Source organism: Typha latifolia, chromosome 4 (genome assembly GCF_019914945.1).
Source record: "Typha latifolia isolate L0001 chromosome 4, TyphaL0001v2, whole genome shotgun sequence".
Classification (NCBI taxonomy): domain Eukaryota; kingdom Viridiplantae; phylum Streptophyta; class Magnoliopsida; order Poales; family Typhaceae; genus Typha; species Typha latifolia.
The window spans coordinates 7,268,692-7,293,862 of NC_133089.1; the positions used below are offsets into that span (position 1 = coordinate 7,268,692).

At 34.2% G+C, this 25,171-nt stretch overlaps 2 protein-coding genes across 2 annotated transcripts; both read left to right on the top strand.

Annotated features, from left to right (window-relative positions):
* Positions 1 to 548: 548 nt before the first annotated feature.
* LOC140787085 (uncharacterized) lies at positions 549 to 25,171 on the top strand. The gene is made up of 10 exons (XM_073135838.1): positions 549 to 639; positions 774 to 813; positions 3,474 to 3,539; positions 3,648 to 3,762; positions 4,015 to 4,082; positions 4,233 to 4,437; positions 4,568 to 4,664; positions 22,203 to 22,285; positions 22,461 to 22,541; positions 24,826 to 25,171. Exons 1-9 carry the CDS (start codon positions 614 to 616, stop codon positions 22,466 to 22,468), a joined length of 708 nt encoding a protein of 235 aa, XP_072991939.1. The 5' UTR covers positions 549 to 613; the 3' UTR covers positions 22,469 to 22,541; positions 24,826 to 25,171.
* Positions 8,115 to 9,825, top strand: LOC140787084 (uncharacterized). The gene is made up of 2 exons (XM_073135837.1): positions 8,115 to 9,530; positions 9,628 to 9,825. Exon 1 carries the CDS (start codon positions 8,127 to 8,129, stop codon positions 9,480 to 9,482), a length of 1,356 nt encoding a protein of 451 aa, XP_072991938.1. The 5' UTR covers positions 8,115 to 8,126; the 3' UTR covers positions 9,483 to 9,530; positions 9,628 to 9,825.

Genomic DNA, 25,171 nt, shown 5'->3' on the forward strand with positions numbered 1-25,171 from the left:
GAATATGCCGTTGAAAATTAATTACAATGTCAATTCTAAAATAGTTAAACAATTTTACTGGCAACTATAATATTTTAAAGGCAAATTATATATTTTATATCCCGTGGTTATGCCTAAATTTACTACTTATATAGTTTCATTTATATCCTTATATCTCTTTATAATTTCATCCAAACTAAAAATTATAATTCTTTTATTATATTTGAATAAATGATAGATCCCATAAAGATACTAATTAGAATAAAATTATAAAGGATTAAATAAGTTTTTTTAATAATATGTATAAAATAATACATATCAAATTTCAGATAAGACATGATAAAAATATATATTTATTTTTTAAAATTGATCGGTATTATTTGAAATGTATTCAAAAGTTTATCCAACGGTGTAGAAAATTATATCTAATAAATATCTTTAAATTCAATCTTTGAATTTATTAAATTTGACTGACCGCATTTAGTGTAAATTACAAGCAATAATCACGTGCGCACGTGGGCTATATACGGCTGATGGGGGGGCTCACCCGCACGACCCAAAGTCCTCCATAGACGTACGGTATTTTCTTTATAGGCCGCTGAAAAATGTTTGGCAAGCCGAGTTCCTTGGTCTCATGGCGACTCAGTCGGCAAAAACGAAGTAAGACGATCTTCTCCTCTTGTTCTTTCTAGATTCTATCCGGACTATAAGTCCCACGATTTTTAAAGGAAGGAAAGAGAGAAAAAAATCTGACTTTGATCTGATTCAATGGTTGGTCATATTTATTTGTGCAGGTATATCAATTCAGTCGATGGTTTTGATAGACTACTACATGTAAGTTGCTTTCTTCAAGTTCTTCGACTGGTTTTGGTTGCTTGTATAATGTTAAGATAAATCCATTTGTAAAATGAAGTTTGGGGCTTAGATAGTCAGTTTTCGAGTGGGGATTTCAGTCATTATGGAATCCTGGAGGTACCGTTTTAGATTGTTCAGAATATCTTATGGATGTGGCCAAGAGTTTTAAATCAGTGATTTAAGCTCGATGACTATTGGGAAATGGAAATCTTATGTTGTTTAAAGTTCGCATACAGGTTCCTTTTGTTTTAAAGATAGACAATTTTGTGCAATGTACTAGACAAACTGGACTCTGGAGGTGCTGTGTGCTTATTTAGGCTCCATAATTATGTCTTTACATGTTGGGTTAGAGCAATCAAACTTTTGGTCATACGACTGGCTGGAAAAAAGACCTTGTAATTATACAAAAAGCAACTGCATACAAGCTAATGTAATTAAAATGTTCGCTTGTAGTGCTGAGTGTCTGATGCAACATGCTCTTTAAGCCAGGAATTTGCATCCTATTTTTCAATGCTTTGCTAACTACTGCCTTTTGGAGAATATAAGTTGAATCTCATGTATGCTTGTTCTGACATCCCTTTGGAAGTCATGCCAAGTCACCTTCATTAATTTGTTCGGAGCTGTTTAATCATATAACTTTTCAAGGTCCAAAAACAATTATGATGTAGCACTCAGAAGATGAGAGGTTTATGCTGCTTAGAGTCCTCCTATGTGTGCACAATTACCACATACACACTGTAGGATGTCCTCATTTCCCAAAAATATATAATAATTAATCTAAACTACTATCTCTTATCTCAAAAAGTTGTCCTTGTTCACTTGAGCTACTTGCTTTTCTTAAAGAGTTCTAGGTTGAATAAATATATCATTATACAGTTGATTGACATACCAGTATTTTTATTTATCTAAAAGAGAGCTATTTGATTGATATGCTGCTCTAACTACTATAAAGAAAGTCTACAGCATCACTAAAGAAGAAGTGCATTCACAATGGAAGTAATGACCCCTACAGAAATGCTTCCTCCCCTTTTTGCTGTCGCTCATTTTCCTCTCTTTTCTTCTGGCCTAGCACATCATCTCCTCTCTTCTCCAAAGCAGCCATATATCTTTCTTTAGTCCTATTTAACAATTCAATTACTATTTATGTGTCCCTACTTTGCTGCTGCAGATTCCTTCGTGGTTCAAAGTGTCGGATCGGCCAAGATTGCCCAGTTTTGATTAGACTGGGCCAGATCCAATATGATCCGAATCCAACCTGAAGACATCAATTATTAATGTTCCCAAGCCAGAACTCTCTTTCTCTCTCTTTACTTTTTTCTTCTCACACACTCTCTCTTTTACTCCTTTCTCCTTTTCTTCTCATTCTCTCACTCCTTCTAACGGAGAGATCTAGATCCAAGTCAATATCCTTAGCATCATCCTCAGTATTCTGAGACATGCGATCCACATTAATTATTATCCTCCTTAGAGACAATAAGATTTATTTGATATGAATGATATGATGCAATCACTCCTTAGAGCACTAGATTTTGGATATCATTATTTACAAACTTATAGTGATTATGATGACGACGACCAGGGAGATTTATGAGAGCCAGTTTGGTATTAATTGAAGTTTTGACTTTTGAGTAAGTACTTTTGTTTAATTTTTAGGGTTCATATGTGAATAATTATTATTTTCTTATTTTTTTGTAATATTTTTTAAAATTTTATAAATTTTCTTATATTTTTAAATAATATTTAGAATTTTATGTAATTAAAAAAAGTCCAATCCAAACAGAGCAACCGATACGACCGATTCGGCTAATACATATCGTTTTCTTAGAAGGCTGATCTCGATCCCGGTCCCAATTTTTCAAACCTTGGTTCAATACTTTAAAATCAATATTTGTTGGTTTCAGTTTCAATTTTAGTAAACAGATTGCTTTCGGCTGTGAGTAGTCTGACCCTATAACCGAGGTAAACCCAATTTGAATATTGAGTTTTCAACCTTTTTCAAATTTGAAATATTGATTTTCTTCTCCTGCAACTTTCTTTAAATTGCTATGAAGGGCATTATGTTCTGTTCTCTTTCTGCTGAACTATCACTGCTGTAAAGAGCATACTCCCTCCTTATCACTTGTGAAGTTTCTGTTGATCAGTCTCTTCTTTTGAATTCTAAAGGAATTTTTGGTTGCTTCATTGATTACATCGGCACCTTGGGGAATATGGACTAGCATATCTTTTGACAAATTACTCAGATATGCTACCGCTTAAAAGTTGTTGGATATGCAACTTTGTTTGACTCTTGACTTAAGACTTCACAGTGGCACAATTTCCTCGAGCTTATCTTTGTAGCTTCTTACTTTTGAGTGGCACTGTTATTCAGATGGATAACTACTGAGTAGGGTTAGACTACATGAATCAGAAAACTCCCAACTCCCAACATCTGTCTGATGATTGAATAACTTCTGCTTATATCTGCTGTTGTTGTATGTAGGTTTCTTTATCTAACTGTGAAATCCTTTGGCTAACAGAGTTAGACAAGGGGTTATAAGATGACATGGTCAATTTTCTTTTCTGTTTTTTGTTTCTTTTTTGAGTGTTTTTTCTTTTGAGAAAAATTTGAGAGTTGGTGTGTTTCCATTTTGAATGTGCAGAGGTTCCAATCTTCCATGGTTTTGAAGCCTATACTGGGCCTGCTTTGGTATTTACTCCATATACCGGTCAGCTTGGTGCATATTTTGTTGTATATGATTCAACAGCTACAATACCACATCATTTCAAGCGGGTTGCTCAGGAAGTATCGTAATATCCGGTTGAATATGTTGCAGCATTTGGCTGTTGTAGTAAATAATGAAGAAGCTAAGCATACTACAAAGATCAAGCAGCTTTTGTGCTGGTTATCAGCTATTGGCGTAAAGCATGTCACCCTTTATGACATGGAAGGTAAGAATAATAGTAGCCAATTCTTTCTCATTGGCAAGTTTGTAAGTTTCCGTGTTGGTTGTTAGACTCTGTAATTTACCATTTGCTATATCATTCCTTCAATTAAAATGATGGACAGAAATATGCAAAAAAATTTAGCTAAATCTGAAGAAATATGGGTGTCCGTAACTATTTTTGATTCTACAGAGGAAAAAGGATTATTTTAGCAGGATCTTTTACATGTTTGTTTCTCACTTATACTTTAACATCTAGGTGTGATGAAGAAATCAATTGAAATTGGTCTAAAGAGCCTGACAAATCCAAGTATAGGAACATGCTTTGTGAGTTTCATACTGGGATTTTCTATTTTCGTCTATGAGTATTGGCGTATCATAATAAACTGTATTCAAATTTTATTCTTCATTTTATACACTTCCCTTCATAGTTCATCCCCATGAAGCTATGTTTGGTATTTGTGTTTGTCTCTATAGGATGCTGATGTAAGCTCAGTGACTTCTCTTCATCATCATGAAGGAATGGCGATAGAGTTACTTTCTTTTTCTGATGGTAAAGACGGAATTGCTAAAGCAGCTAGCTTTCTGTGCTCCAAGTATTTGAAGGTTGACTCAGAAGCAAGCAGTAACACAGAATCAATATTTACGGAAGACAACATGGAGAAGGCTTTAAAATCTGTAGGTGTGTATTCTTTTTCTGGTTATGCTGGTAATTTCTAACCTATTGTAATTCTCATATTTCTGTATACATGTTATTTGACATATAGGATGCTATGTTCACTGAAGTGCTTGAACACATTCCATATTTCTAGGTTATTTTGGACCAGAGCCAGACCTCCTCCTTGTATATGGGCCTGCCAGATGTCATTTAGGTTTTCCACCATGGAGATTGCGATATACAGAGATTGTGTAAGTTTCATTTCTCATTGTTAAACATTTCAAATGCTTTTCTACTTGCCTAATTTCTTCTAAAGAATCACGATAATTTTCTCCATTTATTTTTCCATTTAATATCTGTTGCACTTGTCATACATAATATTGAAGTCCTTAAAACAAGTCTATAATGCAGTGGACAAGAAGGCTATTTAAGTATGTACTTACTATTATATTATACGAAGAGATATTATACATGCAGATGCCGTAATATTTATTTATTATTTTTTTTTTTTGAGTAAAACAGGTGTCATGACCATATGAAAGCAAAGTTGACCCTTATTAAATTTTAGAGATTAATATCTCGTAAGAGGTGAAGACAAGTAGTATGAAATCTTTAATGACACTTAAATTGTAGAACATGAATATTAGTGCTTTTAGAACATTGCTGGATAATAGGTCAATTCACATAAAATAATGATAGCCTTGTAAAATATCTAACACAGATTGCCATTCTCATGGATATATTTTTTAAATAGGAGCTGAATCGGTACATGAAAATAGTCTTCTTATTTCTTGACCAGTGACAGATGATTGTTACATCCCCTTTAATTTCTAGGCAGTGAGTCCATGACTACTTTAAGACCTGTTTGATTTGAATCTGGCACATATATATATTCGGCAAGCTATTAAGAAACTTACTCATATAGTAGATTAACAGCTTCTTCAATGTCAGAAAGACAACAAATTTGTTCTGGTTTTTAATGTTACGAATGTTGAGGAAATAGATGATTCAAGGCAGAAAATAGAAATGATAGAGGAGATTATCGAAAAGATCTGCTCAGTAGCAGGCATTGGAGTAATACTGCATGATGATCAAGCATTGTATAAAATAATCAGATTCATGGTCTTGTGGAACCATAGCTGGTGTTCTCTGTAGCTCTGGAGCCTAGGGTATATTACCTGGTGCTTTAGGTAGCAGAAATCTGTGAGCCACAATGAATATTCCATACAATGGTTGCACTTAGGTATGGTTGAAACCTTGAGTTATTGTATTTTCCTGAGTTGCCGTTTACTTGGTTTCCGTTCATTTGATGTTAATTTTTTTTTCTGTCTCAATTAGGGAACTAATGGTGCTTCTATATGTAATGTAATAATAATTGAGGTTTTTTTGGTAAATATGGGTCGTATGTGTTATATTTAAATACTTTATTAGAATCGGAGACTTACGTGCCAACATGATAGATAAGATATCAATTCAGACTAAATTATAGGTGAAAGTGATTGTCGCCATGTCTTGGATCTCCATGCACTAAGGATTACTGAGCTTCCTCCCTTCCTCCATCTCACCTATTTTGTCGAATGCGATTACTGTTGATAGGATATTGACTCTCTATTAATAGGTGAAGAAGAGACCATATCCTTTTATCATCACAATTCTTTATCCTTATCGTATCTTACCCTATCACGAATACGTAGAGAATTTCTTAACCATATAATAGTGATGGTTCATCATTTAATAAAAGTAAGATCATACAAGATAGCAATATACTCTCTTAGAGCCTCAAAATAGTCACATCCTCTGTACTCTCTTAAAGCTTTAAGATCATAACACATAATAACATCATATGCTCTCCCAAAGCATCAATCCACGAGGAGGGATAGACATCTAATAGTATTGTTATCCGTACATGCCTAGCAATGCTACATATGACTAGTTATCTATAGCCATCAGACAAAGGACCTCAGTCATAAGCTTATCTCCACAGTGATCATACTCTACGTGGGATGTTATCGAGTACCGTTAAAACCATAAATTCCACCTCATAATCATTATTTTTAAGATTATCAAGTGTCTAACCTCCATACTCGATAGTAGTCATGCCTGCTCAAACCTCACATACAGTTTATCTGATTATCTTCCTAGGACTAATGGTCTCAAGCGTAGACCAATGTGTATATATATATATATAAATATAAATACTATCTATACACTCTGCCACTAACATTATCTGAAGGAGTAAAAGGATACTGTCGAGATGAGATATAACTACTTGGGGATATGTGCACGTGGTGCAATGTCTAACATCATACATGGCATAATCAATATAGTTAAAGTGCATATAATGTATAAATGATGAATTCAATCATCATGCATTGATAAATGATATATATTGATAATAAAAGCATGAATATGAATGTCATAATATTCTACGGTCACGGTACACTTGAAATTGCCCCTTAGTTGTCTGCTCCTTTTGTAGGATCTCCTATATGGTAGGCAGATCTATTAATACAATGAATATAATCGTCTACGAGTAACTTCTAATTCTAAATTATGCAATTAAATTAGACATCAATAACAAATTGTTAATAGAGTTGCTATGTCAGATTACTAGGGTTGGTATAAGGTTTCTAGGTCTAAAAATTGTAGTCCTTAATTCCTAAAGGAAAGTTACTAAATCACTACATAAGGAGGAAAGGGATGAATGTAACAATCCAAGTGACATAAACTATTTAATATAGAATTTAATAATGTTATGATTTGAAATACCAAACTAATATTTTAAGTTTTATAAAGGAATACAGTTGTAGACTAATATAATTAACACAAAGTTAAGGCATAATAAATTTTAATGAGCTAAAGTAGTGATTAAAATGAGGTACAAAATAATCAGCTAGCCTTAGTAATAATGATAGTAAGCAAGGTTCCCAGTTTCGGCCCTAGCCGATCCCGATCCCAGCCGAAACCCGATCCGTTTCGGCCGATCCCGACCGAAACGGGTGGGAACGGGTCGGATCCGACCCGGGGGACATCAATAATTGATGTCCCCACCCCCCCCCAACCCACCTGCCTCTCTCCCTTTTCTCTCTCTCTTTCTCTCTTTTCCTCTCTTTCCTCTCTCTCTTTTCTTTCTTTCTCTCTTTCTCACGGATCTCTTACTCTCTTTCTCACCGGTGACTGAATAGTGAGTAGATCTCCATCTCTCCGGTGATCTCGACCTCCGGCGACGTTATCCGACGACTTCGATCTCCGGCGACCTTCGGTAAGTTTTTTTTTCAGTTTTTTTTTTTTCCATTGTGCGGCGGTGTGCCGCTACTGACTCACAAGCGGCATTGTTGCTTCTTTGCGGCGGCAAGCATCTTGCTTTGGCTGTCTGCTATGAGAGAGAGTAGAGACTATATTTTATTTTAATTTTTATTTATGTTTTTTAGTTGCAGAGCTAAAATATCAATGGCTCCAAAAGAGAAGTCATATGATACCGACATTGGGTGGCAACATTGCAGCACTATTGGGCAAGATAAAAGATGCGTTAAATGCAAAGCGGTGTGGAAAGGAAATGAGTGGTGGTGTCGGTAGTTTGAAAGAACATTTAGCCGGAAGACAAGGAAATGTAGCAGCTTGCACTCAAGTGTCTTTGGAAGTTAGAAAACGAGATGTTGGCTCATTTAATTGGCAAAAAAGAAGGATAAACAACCGCACAACAAAGAGAGTCAATGATTCGTGAAGAATTGATGCATAATCCTGTACACATTGATGATGATAGCAGTGAGCAAAGTGAGGAGGATGAGGAGGACAGACAGATGAGGAGGGCAATGAAAGAGAGCAGAAATATGCATAGAGAAGAGGAAGAGATGAGAAGAAGCACTGGTGGTAACTTTCAGAGATCTAGATCAGTTAATATACGAGGAGAGAGAGAATATGGGGGCAGCAGTTCTACCCATAGGACTCCTGGTGTTACAGCAGAGTCTGAAAATATTGGACCAATGGATACATATCTTCAAAAAAAAAGGGGTCGTACACAGACTTCAATCAAGACAGCTCTCAAAGGAATTAAAAATGCAAAGAAACACATTGGTAGAGCTATTGCTAAATTTTTCTTCTACAACTATATTCCTTTCAATGTAGCTGATAGCCCTTACTATCACACTATGGTGGATACTATACAATCAGTAGGGCCTGGTGTTCCCCCTCCTAGTTCAAATGATATTGCTACTAAATATCTTGACTCAGAGGTAGATGAACTTCATACTTATATTGAGACATTTAAACGGTATTGGGATGAATTTGGTTGTACATTGATGTGTGATGGGTGGAGTACACAAAACAGAAGAAATATAATTAATTTCTTAGTATACTCTAGCATTGGGACAATATTTTTGAAGTCTGTGGATGTTACTGCTCATTTCAAAAATGCAGATTATATTTGTCAGTTGATGAATGAGGTGGTACAAGAAATCGGTGAAAAAAGAGTAGTCCAAGTGGTTACTGATAATGGGGCAAATTATAAAGCTGCTGGAAATTTACTGATGATTAAAAGACCTCATTTATATTGGACGCTATGTGCTGCACATTGTATTGATCTGATGTTAGAGGATATTGCAAAAGAGCCTGAAATTGACATGGTCATATGTGAAGGTCAAAGGCTAACAAATTTTATATATAACCATGGTTGGGTTCTTAATTTACTTAGGCAGATGACTGGTGGTAGGGAGATCATCAGACCCGGCGTCACTAGATTTGCCACTCACTTTTTAGCCTTGGAGAGCATCATGCGCTACAAGGATGATATTATGCGGATGTTTACATCACAGGAGTGGTTTATGAAAATTAAGAATATGAAACCTAAAGATAAATCTTTAGGTGAAACTTTGAAAAATATGGCTCTTGGAAATACATTTTGGGATAATATTACAATTGCCACCGCAGTATTTGAGCCTCTTATCAAAGTATTAAGACTTGTAGACAGTGATGACAAGTCTGAGATGGGTTTCTTATATGAGGCAATGGACATAGCTAATGATTCAATAAAAAAAATGTGGGCCAAAGTTATAGGAAGTGGTGGAAGATGATTGATTCTAGATGGAACAAACAACTACATAGAGATATACACGCTGCTGGTAAGCATGCTTTTAAGTTTTAAGTTTTAATTTACTTTTATTTATGAATATTTAAAAATTTGAATGTTTACAATTTACAAATTTTAAATTTCTACAGGGTATTTTCTTAATCCAAGATTTCAATTCTCTAAAAATGTCAATAATGATATTGAAGTCTTGTTGGGGGTTAGAAAGGTAATCAGCAAGCTTGAGCCCGATATTCATAAACAAATCCTGTGCGTTAAAGAAGTGAGTTATGATTCAATTAAATAATTTTATTATTATTTGTTTCAAGTTTTAACTTTCAATATAATCAATAAGCTAATAATATATTTCGATTTCGGATGGAGAGATATAGATTAAGAGTGGGCAATTCAAGATCTTGCTAAAGTTTCTTTGCAGCCTATATCTCATAACACTCCAGCTGAATGGTAGTCTATTTATGGATGGGAGGAGGCACCAAATTTGACGCCAGTAGCAAAGAAGATTTTAAGTCAAACTGTGTCTTCATCATAGTGTGAAAAAAATTGGACTACTTTTTCCTTAATCCATACAAAAACACGCAACCGATTGACAATGGAAAGATTGGAGAAGTTAGTTTTTTGTCATTATAATATGAGATTGAGGGAGAGAAATTTAAGAAGAAAGGCAGAAAATGAACAATTGATTGATTTAAATCATGTTTTTGATGAAGAAGACCCCTTGACTCCATGGATCAGAGAAATAGAGGACAGGTTATTAGATGACAGAGATAACCCATGGTTAGATGAGGTATTGGGAGAGACCACGATGAGGGCAGAGATAGTATACCTACTAGTACTAGTCATAGTCTTGATGATATATATGGTGGTGAGATCGTTCCATCTACATTTGTTGAGGAAAGTCAAGGAGGCATAAGGAGTGAAGACAGAGAAACTGAGGATATATATACATATCAGCGACGTCGTCATGAGATGCATTTTGGTTCCTATGATTATGGTACATCGAGTATTTATTGTTTGGAGCCATCACAAGATCCATATGCTAGTTATTATCCTCAGTATCCTCAGTATTCTCAGGCACAAGATCCAAATGCTGATTATTATCCTTCTCAAACGCAAGTCACACAACAAGATCCATACAATATGACTAGTATGATGGAATCACTTTTTGGAGCATTAGGTCCCAGACATCAATATTTACAAACTTATGGTGATTATGATGATGAAGACTATAGAAATTTACGAGAACCAGCTCGGTATTCAACAAAGTTTTAAATTTTGAGTAAGTTAATACATTTTTTTAAGTTTTTAGACTTCATATGTGAGTAATTTTTGTTTTCTTATTTTTTGTCATTTTTTCTAAATTTTTCTACATTTTTAAATAATATTTAGAATTTTATATAATTAAAAAATAGTCCGATCCGATACGAACGGCCAATACGGCCGATACGTATTGTTTTTATGGACGGCCGATACCGATCCCGATCCCGATACTGGGAACCTTGATAGTAAGGATACTATGCTATATAATTATTTAGTGCATCTTTTATCCTAATAACAATTATAACAGTTAAGTTTAATTTAATGGCAACTCATTACACCTAGCCCTTTAATCGGCTTAAATAATTAATAAGGATTCAAACAAATTATATTAATATAGCTAGTGTAAAAGAACTAATCTTTTAATATTGTACAAAAATATGATTACACCAGAGGTAGTACACGAATTGGAACATAACATCTAATGTTAATTTCGTTGATTAATAAAATTATAAGAATTAGATTTAATTTTGGTTATGAAAACAGCTAAAACAAAAATACCTCGAAAGTCCATGCCATTAGTTAAGGGATGGGCCTGCAACCCATTTGTTTTGAGCAATTAAAGAGAGGTGGGTCTAAGGGCCCATCCATAGTAGAGGAGAAAAGGATTTACTACTTACTCTAGCAAAGGAGATAGCAAAATGGGAGGGAAGGAGTACAAATCACTGACACTCATTGTCACCGGAGACTTCGCGAAGACGGGCCCAATACCTAGACAAAAAGAAAGAAGAGAAAGACGGAAGAGTACCTAGCCTGAGGTGGTGCGGGATCGACTTTGATGATAGCCGAAAATAAGACTAAAAAACAAAGAAAGGACTCACATGGTGAAAATTAAATAAGGAATCTAGGGAGTCGGTGAGGGATATGAACGCAACGATGATGAAGAGGTGAAGGTATTCGGGTCGACACGAGGTTTAATAGAAGTAACCAACCAACAAATTTCGTAGGTAAAGGTAAGATGCAAGAGAGAAGCAAAACATAAAACTACTTACCAAAAATGAAATTAACTTGTAGGGATGATAGATTACATACCGAAGAGTTCGATAGTGGTCTCAATTGGGTCTAACGATGCTTCGCAGCAAGTAATCGCTGTCGAAACCTTGATCAGGATAGAGATAAGTTGGAGAAAGATGAATAGTCCAAATCCAAGAAGATATGAGAGGGATTCAAAAAGGGGATGAGTAGGCTAGGGCATAATTCTCAGTTTCGGTCTATCCCGAGTGGGATCTGCTGAAACGATACAGCTGACTATAGGAAAAGTAAGTCTTTAAAAAGAAAAAAAATGTGATTTTATCCTTTTATCCTAGGATGTGTAGTTCCGCCAAAATGGTGAACATTTTTTATTCCCCTATTTATTCCCTTTTATCGTTGTTCCTTGACCAGCCAAAGGAATAAGCTGGGATAAATATTCAAGTATAGCCAGCCTTAGAGTGACAGCGGTTGAATGTTTAGTGGACAAGCAACATCCAAGTTCTGCTCAATTACAAATTTACAACGGAAGGGAGAATCTGTTGACTTCATAGCACAGTCACAATACACACTGCTATATGCTTGAATTTTAGATCTTTTATTATTGCAGCATTATAGTAGTAGATAAAGAAGTTAAAGTTCTCGGATGGTAGAAATTAGGTTAGAGGTTGCCAATAAAAAGTTGGAATTCTTTCTTTGCATAATTGTCACCGACTTTTTGTTGAAATATAATGTGCCACTGCATTGTTTAAAATATCATAATTGCCATTCAAATAATTTCTCTTTCAGAATTTATGGTTAATTTTTAACGGAATATTCAAAGAATATTCTAAACAAGTGGCTGTTAAAGTTAACCAATGCATGTAAATTATCAGAGTACCCTTTTTCTTCAAGTATGAGTGAAATGTGTCACCAAATTCTTTTTCGTGTATCAAAAGAACAAATATTTTTTTGTACTATGGTATCGGGTAATATTAGATAGTTTTTTGAACTATTTCAAACAATTTATACAAGGGTAAAATGATATTTTGCAAATCTTAGTTTAGTTTGAATTGTCAATAGTTAGATTATCTAATAGAATGGCGTTTCTGAAAAATCTCAACAGTTTTAATGCCAATACGATTTTTATAAGAATGTAGTGATAATTTTTAAGTGGTAATTATGTAAAAATCCCTGAAATGTTTGTTTGAGGAGTAACCTCATACAGTGCATTGTACTAGGGATAAAAAATAGAAGTATGAACCCCTACCTCTCGTAGTGACGGTGAATGCACACTAGTAGGAGAAGATTTCCCAAGCAATTTGTCACTACTTTATGTCTCCACCAAGCTTCATAGGTTTATTCATTATTTATAATTTGATATTATGATGATGGATTACATGTTGCTAGATCTATTATTATTAGAAAGCAATCTCTTTTGCATTCTGGCTAGAAATACAATCAGTTTCTTTTGAAACTAGTCTTGTTGATCTAGTTGTTTATTCTCTCATATTGAAGTTGTAGCCCCTTGTTGCGAAACATATTTGATATCCTTCCTAAATAAAACACTTATGCTAGAGTTTCCTGCTCTAGGAGTTAAATTAGACCTATTTACAATCTGGTAAATAAAGGAAAAGAAAAGCTAAGTGAAATACTCACCATCAAACACATATGCTCCTCACGTGGATAAAACCCAAGTGGTAGTTGTTAATAATTTGATTAGTGGGCTCATATATTTAATAAAATATATATGGGTCTGCCATTAATGTTAAGCCCACTTAAGTGATCTATAAGTTTAAATTTATTTTGGGCTTTAGAAATATAATTAAGTTGATATGGTTCTAAATGTGTAGAAGCCCATGTCACAATTAATGGGCTTGTGACGATAAAACTTATTGGGTTGTGATCCCTGAGGAAGGTTTTAATAAAATATCGGTTCAGTTTCTATTCCCATTACGTATGAAACTGAAAGGTGTGAAAACCCATCCTTTAGAATTTCTCAACCATCTCCTTCATCTTCCTTCTTCCTTCTGGTATCAATGGCAATGACTATCGATTCAGGTTAGTTTTTATATTATTTTAATATCTCTAGAATTATATCTACATGATTCAACTAATCATGTTTATTGGATTTGTGAAAGTCTTTCAATTGGTATCATAGCAGTATTGAATTATGTTTGATATAATTTTTGAGAATTAAGGTTGCCATCATTTTCTTCTTCTGAAATTTTGGAAATTACGGTTTATGATTCAGGATATATGAAAATGAATATTTTTTTATTATTTTTTTTTATTTTGGAAGACTAAAGTAATTTATTAGATCTGTTCCTTTGTTCATCGAAAGGAGATGTTTTTTTGTTTTATATGGATGTATGCAATTGGTAAAAGATTAAATAAATCTTTTCATGTTTCAATGAATACTTTACTGAATTTTTTTTTAATCGAGATTCAAATTCAGTAGGGTCATGTGAATCCATTTTTTAGTGAATTCATGTTTCAAGTTTTTTCTTCTCACGGCACGGATCACGGGATCTCTCCGTGAGAAAAGTCGCTCGGCAGTTGCGTTATTTGCAATCGTCCGTCTCTTGGACTTCTACTGCGGCGGAGAATGTAATTTAATTTGCAGTGATTATTTAAGTTAATTCTTTTAATTATTGAAATTAAAGTTTTTGTCCATAATTCTTTTGGATTTTAAGGATTAACTCAATCATTCTAGAATTCAAAATGGATTAGTTGAAACAATATGTTGCCAAAGTGACCGCTATTGTGTAGATTAGTCTGTTGTGAATAATTAATTGGTTATGTGTGTATGTAAATTCATGCGGATATTAGTTGCCCCAAAGGAAAATTAATATTTGGCCGAATTGCATATATAGATGTGGTGATAAATATGTGACGATTATGAGGTTTTCATGTAATTAGTAAATCTGTCCAAAGATAAAGTTATTAATTGACATGATTTATTATCAATGTTTGATCACTATGACAAGAATACCATTTACAATGAATATTACTGTCCAAAGACTTGATATTAATGTTGTGCTAGGTATTTTCTTTTCTTTTTTTGGAATTAATTGTTTAATAATTGTGAGTTTTCTTTATTTTATGTAGCAAACTCAATATCTGCAAATGTTAACATCCCTATACTTGAATGGTACAAATTTCAAGAAACGGAAAGAACACGTTATGATCGTGTTAGGCTGCATGGATCTTGACTATGCATTGAGACATGATCGCCTTATAGATCTGAACAGCGAAAGTACTGCTAAGTAGAAAATTGCATTTGAGAAATGGGAGAGATCAAATCACATGAGTCTTATGATCATAAAGCTATCCATTCCGGAATCCATCAGAGGCTCAATTCCTGGAGAGGAAAATGCCAAATCTTTCCTCAAACAGATAGCAGATCGATTCATTGCTAATGAAAAGGTCGAGACAAGCACTATTTTGACTAAGCTTGTCTCAATGCAGTATTGAGGAAAGGGAAGTATTCTCGAGTACATTATGGAGATGTCCAATCTCGTGACAAGACTTAAGGCACTAAAGTTAGAGGTGTCTGATGACATACTCGTGCATTTAATCTTGATATCTCTTCCTACACAGTTCAGTCAGTTCAAAATCAGTTATAACACACAAAAGGAAAAGTGGACTTTGAATGAGCTTATAGCTCAGTGTGTGCAAGAGGAAGAGAGACTAAAGCATGAGACATCTGAGAGTGCTCATTTGGGATTCACCTCAGAGGACTCGAGCAAGAAAAGAAAGAGGACAAACAATAAAGATAAAAGTTAGAAAAATATAGAAACTGAGACTTCAGGCCATAAAGAGCAAAAGAAACAGAATCAAGAATTCAATTGTTTCTTCTGCAAGAAAGCGGGCCATATGAAGAAAGATTGCCCCAAGTATGCCAAATGGCATGTAAAGAAAGGTATGCTTCTCAACTTTGTCAGTTCAAAAGTTAATTTAACAATTGTGCCTAATGACACTTGGTGGTTGGATACTAGTGCTACCACTCACATAAGTGTTACTATGCAGGGTTGTCTTTGGAGCCGACAGCCAATTGATGGTGAAAGATACATCTTTACAGGAAATGGCGAAAGGGCTGAAGTAGAAGCTATATGTGTTTTTAGGCTTTGTTTAGGACCTAATGTATTTCTGGATTTAGAAAATACTTTTGTTGTACCGTCTTTTCGACAAATTTGGTTTCTATTTCATGTTTGGACAAATTCGGTTACACTTGTTCATTTGGAAATGAAAAATTTAATATTTTTCAAAATTCAGTTCTGATTGGTACAGGTTCCTTGATTGATAAGCTTTACATGTTAAACATCTTGACTTCTAATGACAATAAAATTATGCATACAAGTAACATACGTATAAAGTAAAAATTGACAAATGAGAATTCTTCTATGTTGTGGCATAGGCGCTTAGGGCATATATCAAAACAACGCCTAAAAAGGTTGATATCACAAGGAATTCTTGAATCTCTTGATATGTTAGACTTTAATGTTTGCATAGAGTGTATTAAAGGGAACACAACTGATAAACAAAATAAAGGTGCAAATATGTGCAATGACGTCTTACAATTAATACATACAGATATATGTTGGCCATTTCCTAAAGCTTCATGGAATAGTCAAGCATACTTTATTACGTTCATAGACGATTATTCACACTATGGTTACTTGTACCTAATCTATGAGAAGTCACAATCCCTCAACATATTTAAGCTCTTCAAACCCGAAGTTGAGAATCAACTAGGCAAGAAGATTAAAGCCGTGAAATCTGACTGTGGTGGTGAATACTATGGCAGATATGATAGATCAAGAGAACAACGTCCTGGGCCTTTTGCACAATACCTTGCCGAATGTGGTATCGGTCCTCAATATACCATGCCAGGAAAACCAAATCAAAATGGTGTAGCTGAGCGATGAAATCGAACCTTGAAGGACATGGTAAGAAGCATATGAGTCATTCTTCTTTGCCAGAGTTATTATGGGGTGAGCTAATAAAGATTGCACTTTACTTACTAAATAGAGTACCCAGTAAAGCAGTGACAAAAACCCCTTATGAGTTATGGACATGCAAAAGGCCTAGTATTAGGCATTTACATGTTTGGGGATGTCCAGCTGAGGCTAGGCCTTATAAGCCGAATGAAAGAAAATTGGACTCAAGAACTACCAGCTGCCATTTTGTGGGTTATTATGAAAGATCAAGAAGTTTCAAGTTCTATGACCCCTCAAACAGGTCATTTTTCGAAACGTGTAATGCCAAATTTATTGAGGATAGTGGGAGCACTAAAATAAGGAATATAGTATTTAAGGAAAGTATCAACTTTTCTATTATAGACACTATTATTGCTATAGAAGGTGATCGGGTGACCATTCCTGACACTGTCATTATAGCAAATCCGGATAATGTAGTGAACTTAGACACTATTGTGCTACCTTCAACCCAGTTGGAGGAAACATCCACTCAGGTTGAGGAATCACCTTCAGTGATAGCAGAAGCATCTCAACCACCTCAAATAGTAGTGCTTTTCAGGAGATCTACTAGAGAAAGGAGATCAACAATTTTTGATGATTATGTTGTCCATCTCCAAGAACATAAGTTTGATACAGGATTGGAAGATGATCCTACATCTTTCAATCAAGCCAAACTATGTGCTAACTCTGAAAAGTGGATTGAAGCCATGAAAAAAGAGATGAAATCTATGGAAGACAATGGCATTTGGGACCTTGTAGAATTGCCTAAAGGTACGAAGCCAATTGGTTGCAAATAAGTTTTTAAAACCAAACGGGATTCAAAAGGCAATATCGAAAGGTACAAATCACGTTTTGTTGCCAAAGGCTTCACCCAAAAGGAAGGCATTGATTACAAAGAAACTTTCTCACCTGTTTCAACGAAAGATTCTTTTGGAGTAATCATGGCACTTGTGGCTTATTATGACTTAGAGCTATATTAAATGGACGTAAAGATTGCGTTTCTCAATAGAGACATTAACGAGACAATTTATATAGTGCAACCAGAGAACTTTGAATCTAAGGATTCAAAGCACCTAGTATGTAAACTAAAGAAGTCCATTTATGGTTTAAAGTAGGCATCCCATCAGTGGTACCAGAAATTTGATCAAGTGATTACTTCTTTTGGTTTTCAGGAGAACACTGTTGATCAATGTATGTATCTCAAGTTTAGTGGGAGAACGTTTATTATCTTAGCGCTTTATGTGGATGACATACTACTAGCAAGCAGTGATAAAGCTTTATTGCATGACACCAAGAAATTTCTATTTGGTCACTTTGATATGAAGGATCTTGGTGATGCATTTTTTGTACTGGGTAAACAAATCCATCGTGATTGTTCAAGGTGTATACTTGGGTTATCGCAAAATGCCTATATTCAAAAAGTGTTTAGTAGGTATGGCATGCAAAACTGCGCATCTAGGGATACACCAGTTGAAAAGGGTGATAAATTTAGTTTACAACAATGCCCTAAAATTGAACTTGAGATAAAGGAAATGGAAAAATTCCCTTACGCTTCTGTTATAGGGAGTCTCATGTATGCTCAAGTATGTACGCGTCCGAATATAGCGTACATAGTAGGGATGTTGGATAGATATCTGAGTAACCCTGGATTGGATTACTGGAAAGTAGCAAAACGGGTTATGCGGTATTTGCGAAGAACGAAAGATTTTATGCTCACATATAGGAGATTTGATCATTTAGAGATTGTTGGTTATTTGGACTCTGACTTTGCGGGGTGCTTGGATAGTAGAAGATCTACTTCAGGCTATGTTTTTATGCTAGCAGGAGGAGTTATTTCTTGGAAAAGTATCAAACAAACACTTATAGCCACTTCTACTATGGAAGCAGAATTTATAGCTTGCTATGAAGTATCCAACCATGGAATATGGCTACGAATTGTTGATGGTATTGAGAAACCATTGAGGATCAATTGTGATAATAAAGCTGCTGAGTTATATTCTAAGAACAATTGTAGCTCATTAAAGTCTAAGTATATTGACATCAAGTTCTTAGCTGTGAAAGAAAGGGTTTGGAGTCTTCAGGTGTCAATTGAGCATATCAGCCCAAACTTTATGATAGCTAACCCATTCACGAAGGGTTTGCCACCCAAAGTGTTTCATGAGCATGTGGGTCATATGGGAGTTATCTTTTTGGACGATATTCTAAATTAGTGGGAGCTTGTATTGCTTTTATATTTGGATTATTTGACACATATCGAACATTAAGATATTTTTTGTTTATTGTACGTTCTAAGGTTCAAGAATAATCTATATGTTCATCTTGACAACTATGACTGAAAATCATGATTTACTATTGTTGTTTAAGTATATGGTGCTTGTAAATATGATCGTTAGACCTTTTGGATCATAAAGAGGATCAGTTGAAATTGGCATGTAGAGATCATTTTTTATGTAATTTTTATGCTACACATCCATATTTGATCTATGTCATTAATTGCATTAGTACTGTGATTATTGATTTCGACTTGTTACAGATATAGTAGCAATGACCACTTTAGTCCTATACTTGTTCAGTTAATGGATCAGATTTGTTTAAAGGATATTTCTATAGTTGAATGACATTTTTGAGCTCAATACAGTTATTTTTACCGTGTGCATTATCCAGTGACATATGTAGCCCAAGTGGGAGATTGTTAATAATTTGATTAGTGAGCTCATATGTTTAATAAAATGTATATGGGTCTGCCATTAATGTTAAGCCCACTTTGGGCTTTAGAAATATAATTAAGTTGATATGATTCTAAATGTGTAGAAAAGCCCATGTCACAATTAATGGGCTTGTGACGATAAAGCTTATTGGGTTGTGATCCCTGAGGGAGGTTTTAATAAAATATCGATTCAGTTTCTATTCCCATTACGTATGAAACTGAAAGGTGTGAAAACCCATCTCGTAGAATTTCTCAACCATCTCCTTCATCTTCCTTCTTCTTTCTGGTATCAATGGCAATGACTATTGATTTAGGTTAGTTTTTATATTATTTTAATATCTCTAGTATTATATCTCCATGATTCAACTGATCCTGTTTATTGGATTTGTGAAAGTCTTTCAGTAGTCAAACATTCCAACAAGGTATTCAAAATAATAGGCCAAAATTTATTAAAATTAATCCAACACGAATCTAAATTTATCATAGGCCACAAGTCTCTAAAAATACATGTTCATAACATATTAGACAAAAGATAAATATCTATGTAGGGGCAATATAATAATCTAGCTAATTCTTGCCTGCTTCTCTATGACCTTGATTGTATCTATTAATTTGATAAATATTTTACTAAAGAAATGGTGTACATAAAGTCCAGTAATTACACGCCTTTATAATATAAGAACAGTATAATACAAAATGTAATAATATAAATCATACTTAAGTGACAATGTATTATTAAACTCATCAATTTGATAATGAGGGTTCATTGATTAAACAAGATCATAATCATAGCAACATACTTTTCTATACTCTCAAATTCATGACAATTAATAATATCACATGCTCTCCCGAAACCTTTATGTTATGATATATAATAGCAAATCATAAGCTCTCCTAGAGCCTCAATTAACGAGAAGGAATAAACATCTAGTAGTAATGTTAGACGACGCTGTATTCGATCGGTTATCTATGGCCTCAAGCTAAGAATCTTAGTCATAAACTTATCCTCACACTTATCACCATACCCCGTGTGAGAAATTACGAGCTCCTATCTCAGAAAACTATCCTAACTCTTCATTATCGGGTACCACTAGAGCTATAAACACAACACATACAGTTTACTTGATTGCCCTCTAAAGACTAACAATCTAAGTGGGTACAAGAGTACTGAAATTTAACTACTTTGTGATACGTGTACGTGGTGCAATGTCCATGACATGATCATCTAAGCTATGATGCATACAATGTGCAAAGTATGTATTTAGTCCTCATGAAATGATAATGCATAATTGCTAATAAATAAAACATAAACATGAATGTCATAATATTATTATAGTATTAAAATGCTAGCATCATCATATTATGTTTATACTATCCTTAGATTATAGAGGAGTTACTTGCTTGAAATCGCTCCTAGTTATTTGCTTCTCTTTACATCACGAATATTCTCCTCATATAGACATGGATCTCATATGATAAATATAATTATATCATAAGTAAAAGAATCTAACGTAGAACTATTTAATTACTTATATCACAGAACTTTTATCATAGGCTTGAATAGGTTCAATTATTTATCTAGTCAAACTAATTATTAAGAATACTAAACCCAATTGTTAGTATAAATAAAATTAATTTTAATAAAATATTATTCACAATTTATACAGTTCAATGACCTCTAATATTCTAAACAAATGAATTACCATTTTCTAAAATTTAAATTTATATGACTCAATTCAATAAACTCAACTTTAATTAAATAACTAGGGGAATTAAAAACTAAAATCAGCTAATTGGATATGGCCCAACCCGAGCTCGCTTGGGGTTTGGCCCAGTCTAAGCCCCATGTCCTTTACCTTCTTCCCATCTTACCTAATGGAGTCATGAAGAAAAAAAAGAAAAACTCCATTAATGGAGATGCCAATCCAACCAAAGGCTAGGTGAATGCGGCATGAAAACCCCACAGTAATATAGAGGTGGAAATGGGAGTATACTAGCCAACAAGGAAGCATGGACGACAACGGCGGCGGCCGAAGCCAAGACACGAGGCAGACAGGAAAAGTCCACCTAGGGTGGCCTCAATTGGAGGTTGAGCCAGCCATTGGAAGGTACCGGCAACGGAACGTCGGGAGAAAACTTTCCAAGTTAGAGCTAGGCCGAACGATGATCATCGGCCAAAGAATTTGGCCAGACAAGGATCAAATAGAAAAATCTAATATAGCCTTCTTATCTAAACTAGATAAAAACGAAATTAAACGCAAGGAGGTCAAGCTTACTAATCGGAGAAGGAAATGGAGTGGTTGGAGGGGTCTGGCAGCTCACCGGCAGCAAGAGTTACCTTCCAACAAAGACGTGAAAGAGGAGAGAAGGAAAAATAGAGAGGAAAAGAGAATTTGATCGGCTGCGAGAGAGGAGAAAGAGGGAGGGAGAGAGAGAGAGAGAGAGAGAGAGAGAGAGAGAGAGAGAGGAAGGGATTTATACAAAGATTTAGGGATTAAGCAACGGCTTGATCCAAAATCTCGTCAGAGATTTCGAATAAAATCGAAACGAAGACATGTTGGTTGGGGATGAATGCGGCACTGTGCGCACATGCTTGCCTCAAATTTTTTTTTCAAGGTTACACAGTATGTTCCGTTTCATTTAAATAGAATAAGTTCACGTGGTTTTATGCATCTAGAATCTTTTTCTTTTTATTTGTCACCACTCAGCTGTATAATTTGGTAGCTACTAGCCTGACGGTTTATTTGCTCTTCAGGCATATGGGACCACTGAAATCCATGAAGTATGGCGGCATTGTGAAAGCCATATATGACTTCTCAAAGAAACATCAAAACTTTGGTAAGCAATCTCATTATTAGGTTATATAAGTTTCTCTTTGTTGACCACACTGCTACATAACTGAAGTCAAATCTTGAATCTTCGACATTTTATTCTTCATTGTTTGTTGTATTATGCTTGTGCGAACATTCTTCAAGCATTAACTGTGAATTCTTCTGATCTCTGTGATATTCAGGTTCATAAAAGTGATGCCGACTTGTGAATGATGAAGAAAGACACCAAAATCACTGGATAGGCTTTACTAACTCCTGGTTGGGTATAGTTTCTTGTTCATGTTTTTCTTTTTTATACATCACAAGTCAATAGGAGATTATATTACTGTTCTTGGTAAGTATCTGAGGATGAGTTACAGCTTCAGTGACAGTATGATGTGATATTTGCCATGCATTGTAAGTCTACAAATATTTGTTGAAAATATTATGAAAGATATGGAGCCCAGATTTGGAGATTAGGTGATACTGGTTTTTCCTTCTCTTTTCGTTCCCTTCATAAAGCTCTTCTTTTATATCCTCCTTTTTATGTGGATGTTTAGAATGGAATAAAAATCTAACCAAAGGCATAGAGGAGATTTTGTACTAATTACGTACTAAATTGGTTTGAGAGAATGATGTAAAGAAACGTTGTTATTTTGAATGTTATTTTGAATATTGAGAGAGATGAACATATTTAAATTAAGGTTAAATATATTTTACTATCTTATACTTATGCCTAATATTATTTTATTTTTCTGAATTTCAAATAATTTCACATTAGTTTTTGTATTTATAATTAAAGTGAGACTGTTAGTTTGTTTGTTAAATTTAACCGAACGATATTAAAATGATTAAAATACTCATATCATATTTGTTAGACAAGACATACAAATTGTTGAGATAAATATCGTTAAATGATAAATAGTCAATCATACTTTAGTCATGAAATATAAGACTAATTTGAGACTTTTTGAAGTTTATGGAATAAAGTGATTTTAAGTATAAGTATAGGTTTGTAAAATGTATTAGCTCTTAAATTAAACTCTATTGATTTTGAATCGATATATTAATAAAAGAAATTTATAATGATTGAAGAGAGATCTAAAGTAGTCTTTTATCGTTTTAAATAAAATAAAGATTGATTTGAATCTATTTTGAATATAATATCTTATTGAACAGTTATCCTTTAATACTCAAACGAGAGAAGAGATATGTTTAAATCCGTAATTAGAGGGTCACTGGAAATTCAGAACCGGATATAAAGAAGAGAGAAATAAGATCATATTTGTACGTAGGATTAACGTTAGGTATAAAATGGAATATTTAAATATTTGGCTATTTTTTATTTAACTTTTTTGGCCCCTAAATAAATCATAATTTGTTGTGAGGGATATAGTCATCTCGACTATAATACTAACTGGCTTGCTAGTCGTGAGGCGACTACTAGTTTCCAGATAGAACTCAACTGTAGTCTAACTTGTTTATTTTGAACATGTTCAGTGATCTAGTAATCTGAAGAATGGACAACAGTAAGAAGTTTCATTTGATAAAAATGCTTTAGATCCAGGTCCAAACCTGACTGATGGTAACTTGAGGTTAGCTTAATCTAGATCTAATGTGTTGGCCCATACTAAATCTGATAATAGCAGATAAAAAATATCTTATATTTTATTTTTATTATTATTTATATTCTACCTTATGAGTATTTATTATTATGAATTTTTATAAATCACATCCTACATTTTGCTTGATTCGCACTCCGTTCATTTAACTTAACCTAACCATAACTAAGCAGAACGATACTAGAAAGGGAATATTATGTTATAATTCATTGTGTAATTTATAATATTTCTAAATTATCCTTGCACTCATCTCTAATTTTATTTATGACATAACATCTGTAAGCATTTTCTCAAAACATAGAGATTGCCTAAATGCCAAGCCGACCTCAAAGCCTCCAAACTCCAAGCCGTGGAGATCTTAGATCTTCCCAAACTCCAAGCTATCGGAGTTAAAAGAGCTTGTAGTCGAAAGGATGCAGCTTGTAATCAGAGCTTCTTAAAGCCTATATCACCTAAACACCAAGTAGTCGAAGGTTGAAGGAGGTTGCCAGCCGAAGTTGCACAATTGACAAGAGCTTCTCCAAACCTACATTATCCCTCCTAAGTTGCAAGACATAGGCAACAATTCTACATAGGTTAGTTTCTTTAATCAAAATTGGTTGAATGTCATTTTGGGATTTTAGGGTTTAAAGACAAATCAATGCCATTTTGTGGTTTTAGAGCTTAAAGAGATTAAAATAACGAGAAGTTAATGTTTCATCTTCTGAAGTTAAATATTGGTTTATTAAATTTCTTATAGATTTGTTTGACTACAGTGAGCTCAAGCATGAGATCATCAACTGTACCCAATTAGAATGATATGAATTATATGTTCAATTGCCCTTGTGGTAGGGGGAATTGCAAAGTAACAACATCTATGATGCAAAAGTTTAAAAATAGATGGTTCTATTATTGCCTGGGAAGAAATGTATAATATCAACTTGCAAAACCTTTCTTGAATTTTCAGGATGACAAGTGTGACTTTTTTCCATGGTGTGATAATATCAACTTTCATCTCAAGATCTCAAATACCAACTGTACACAGTTGAGCTTAAATTGGAGTAAATGGAAAAGAAGATTGGAAAGATCTACAAGGCTCTTTGGTTGAGAATTATTATGATATTAGTTTTTGTATCACTCTATTTGAAGTGATTCAAAAATGACATATTTGTAATATTTTAAGAAATTTCTAATATTTTATTATTTTGTTGTAGTTCAGTTAAAAACTTATGAGTTATGTTATCTAAAGTTCAATTGAGATCCTGTGAACTATATTATCTAAAGTTCAATTAAGAAATTTGGATTTAAGTGCT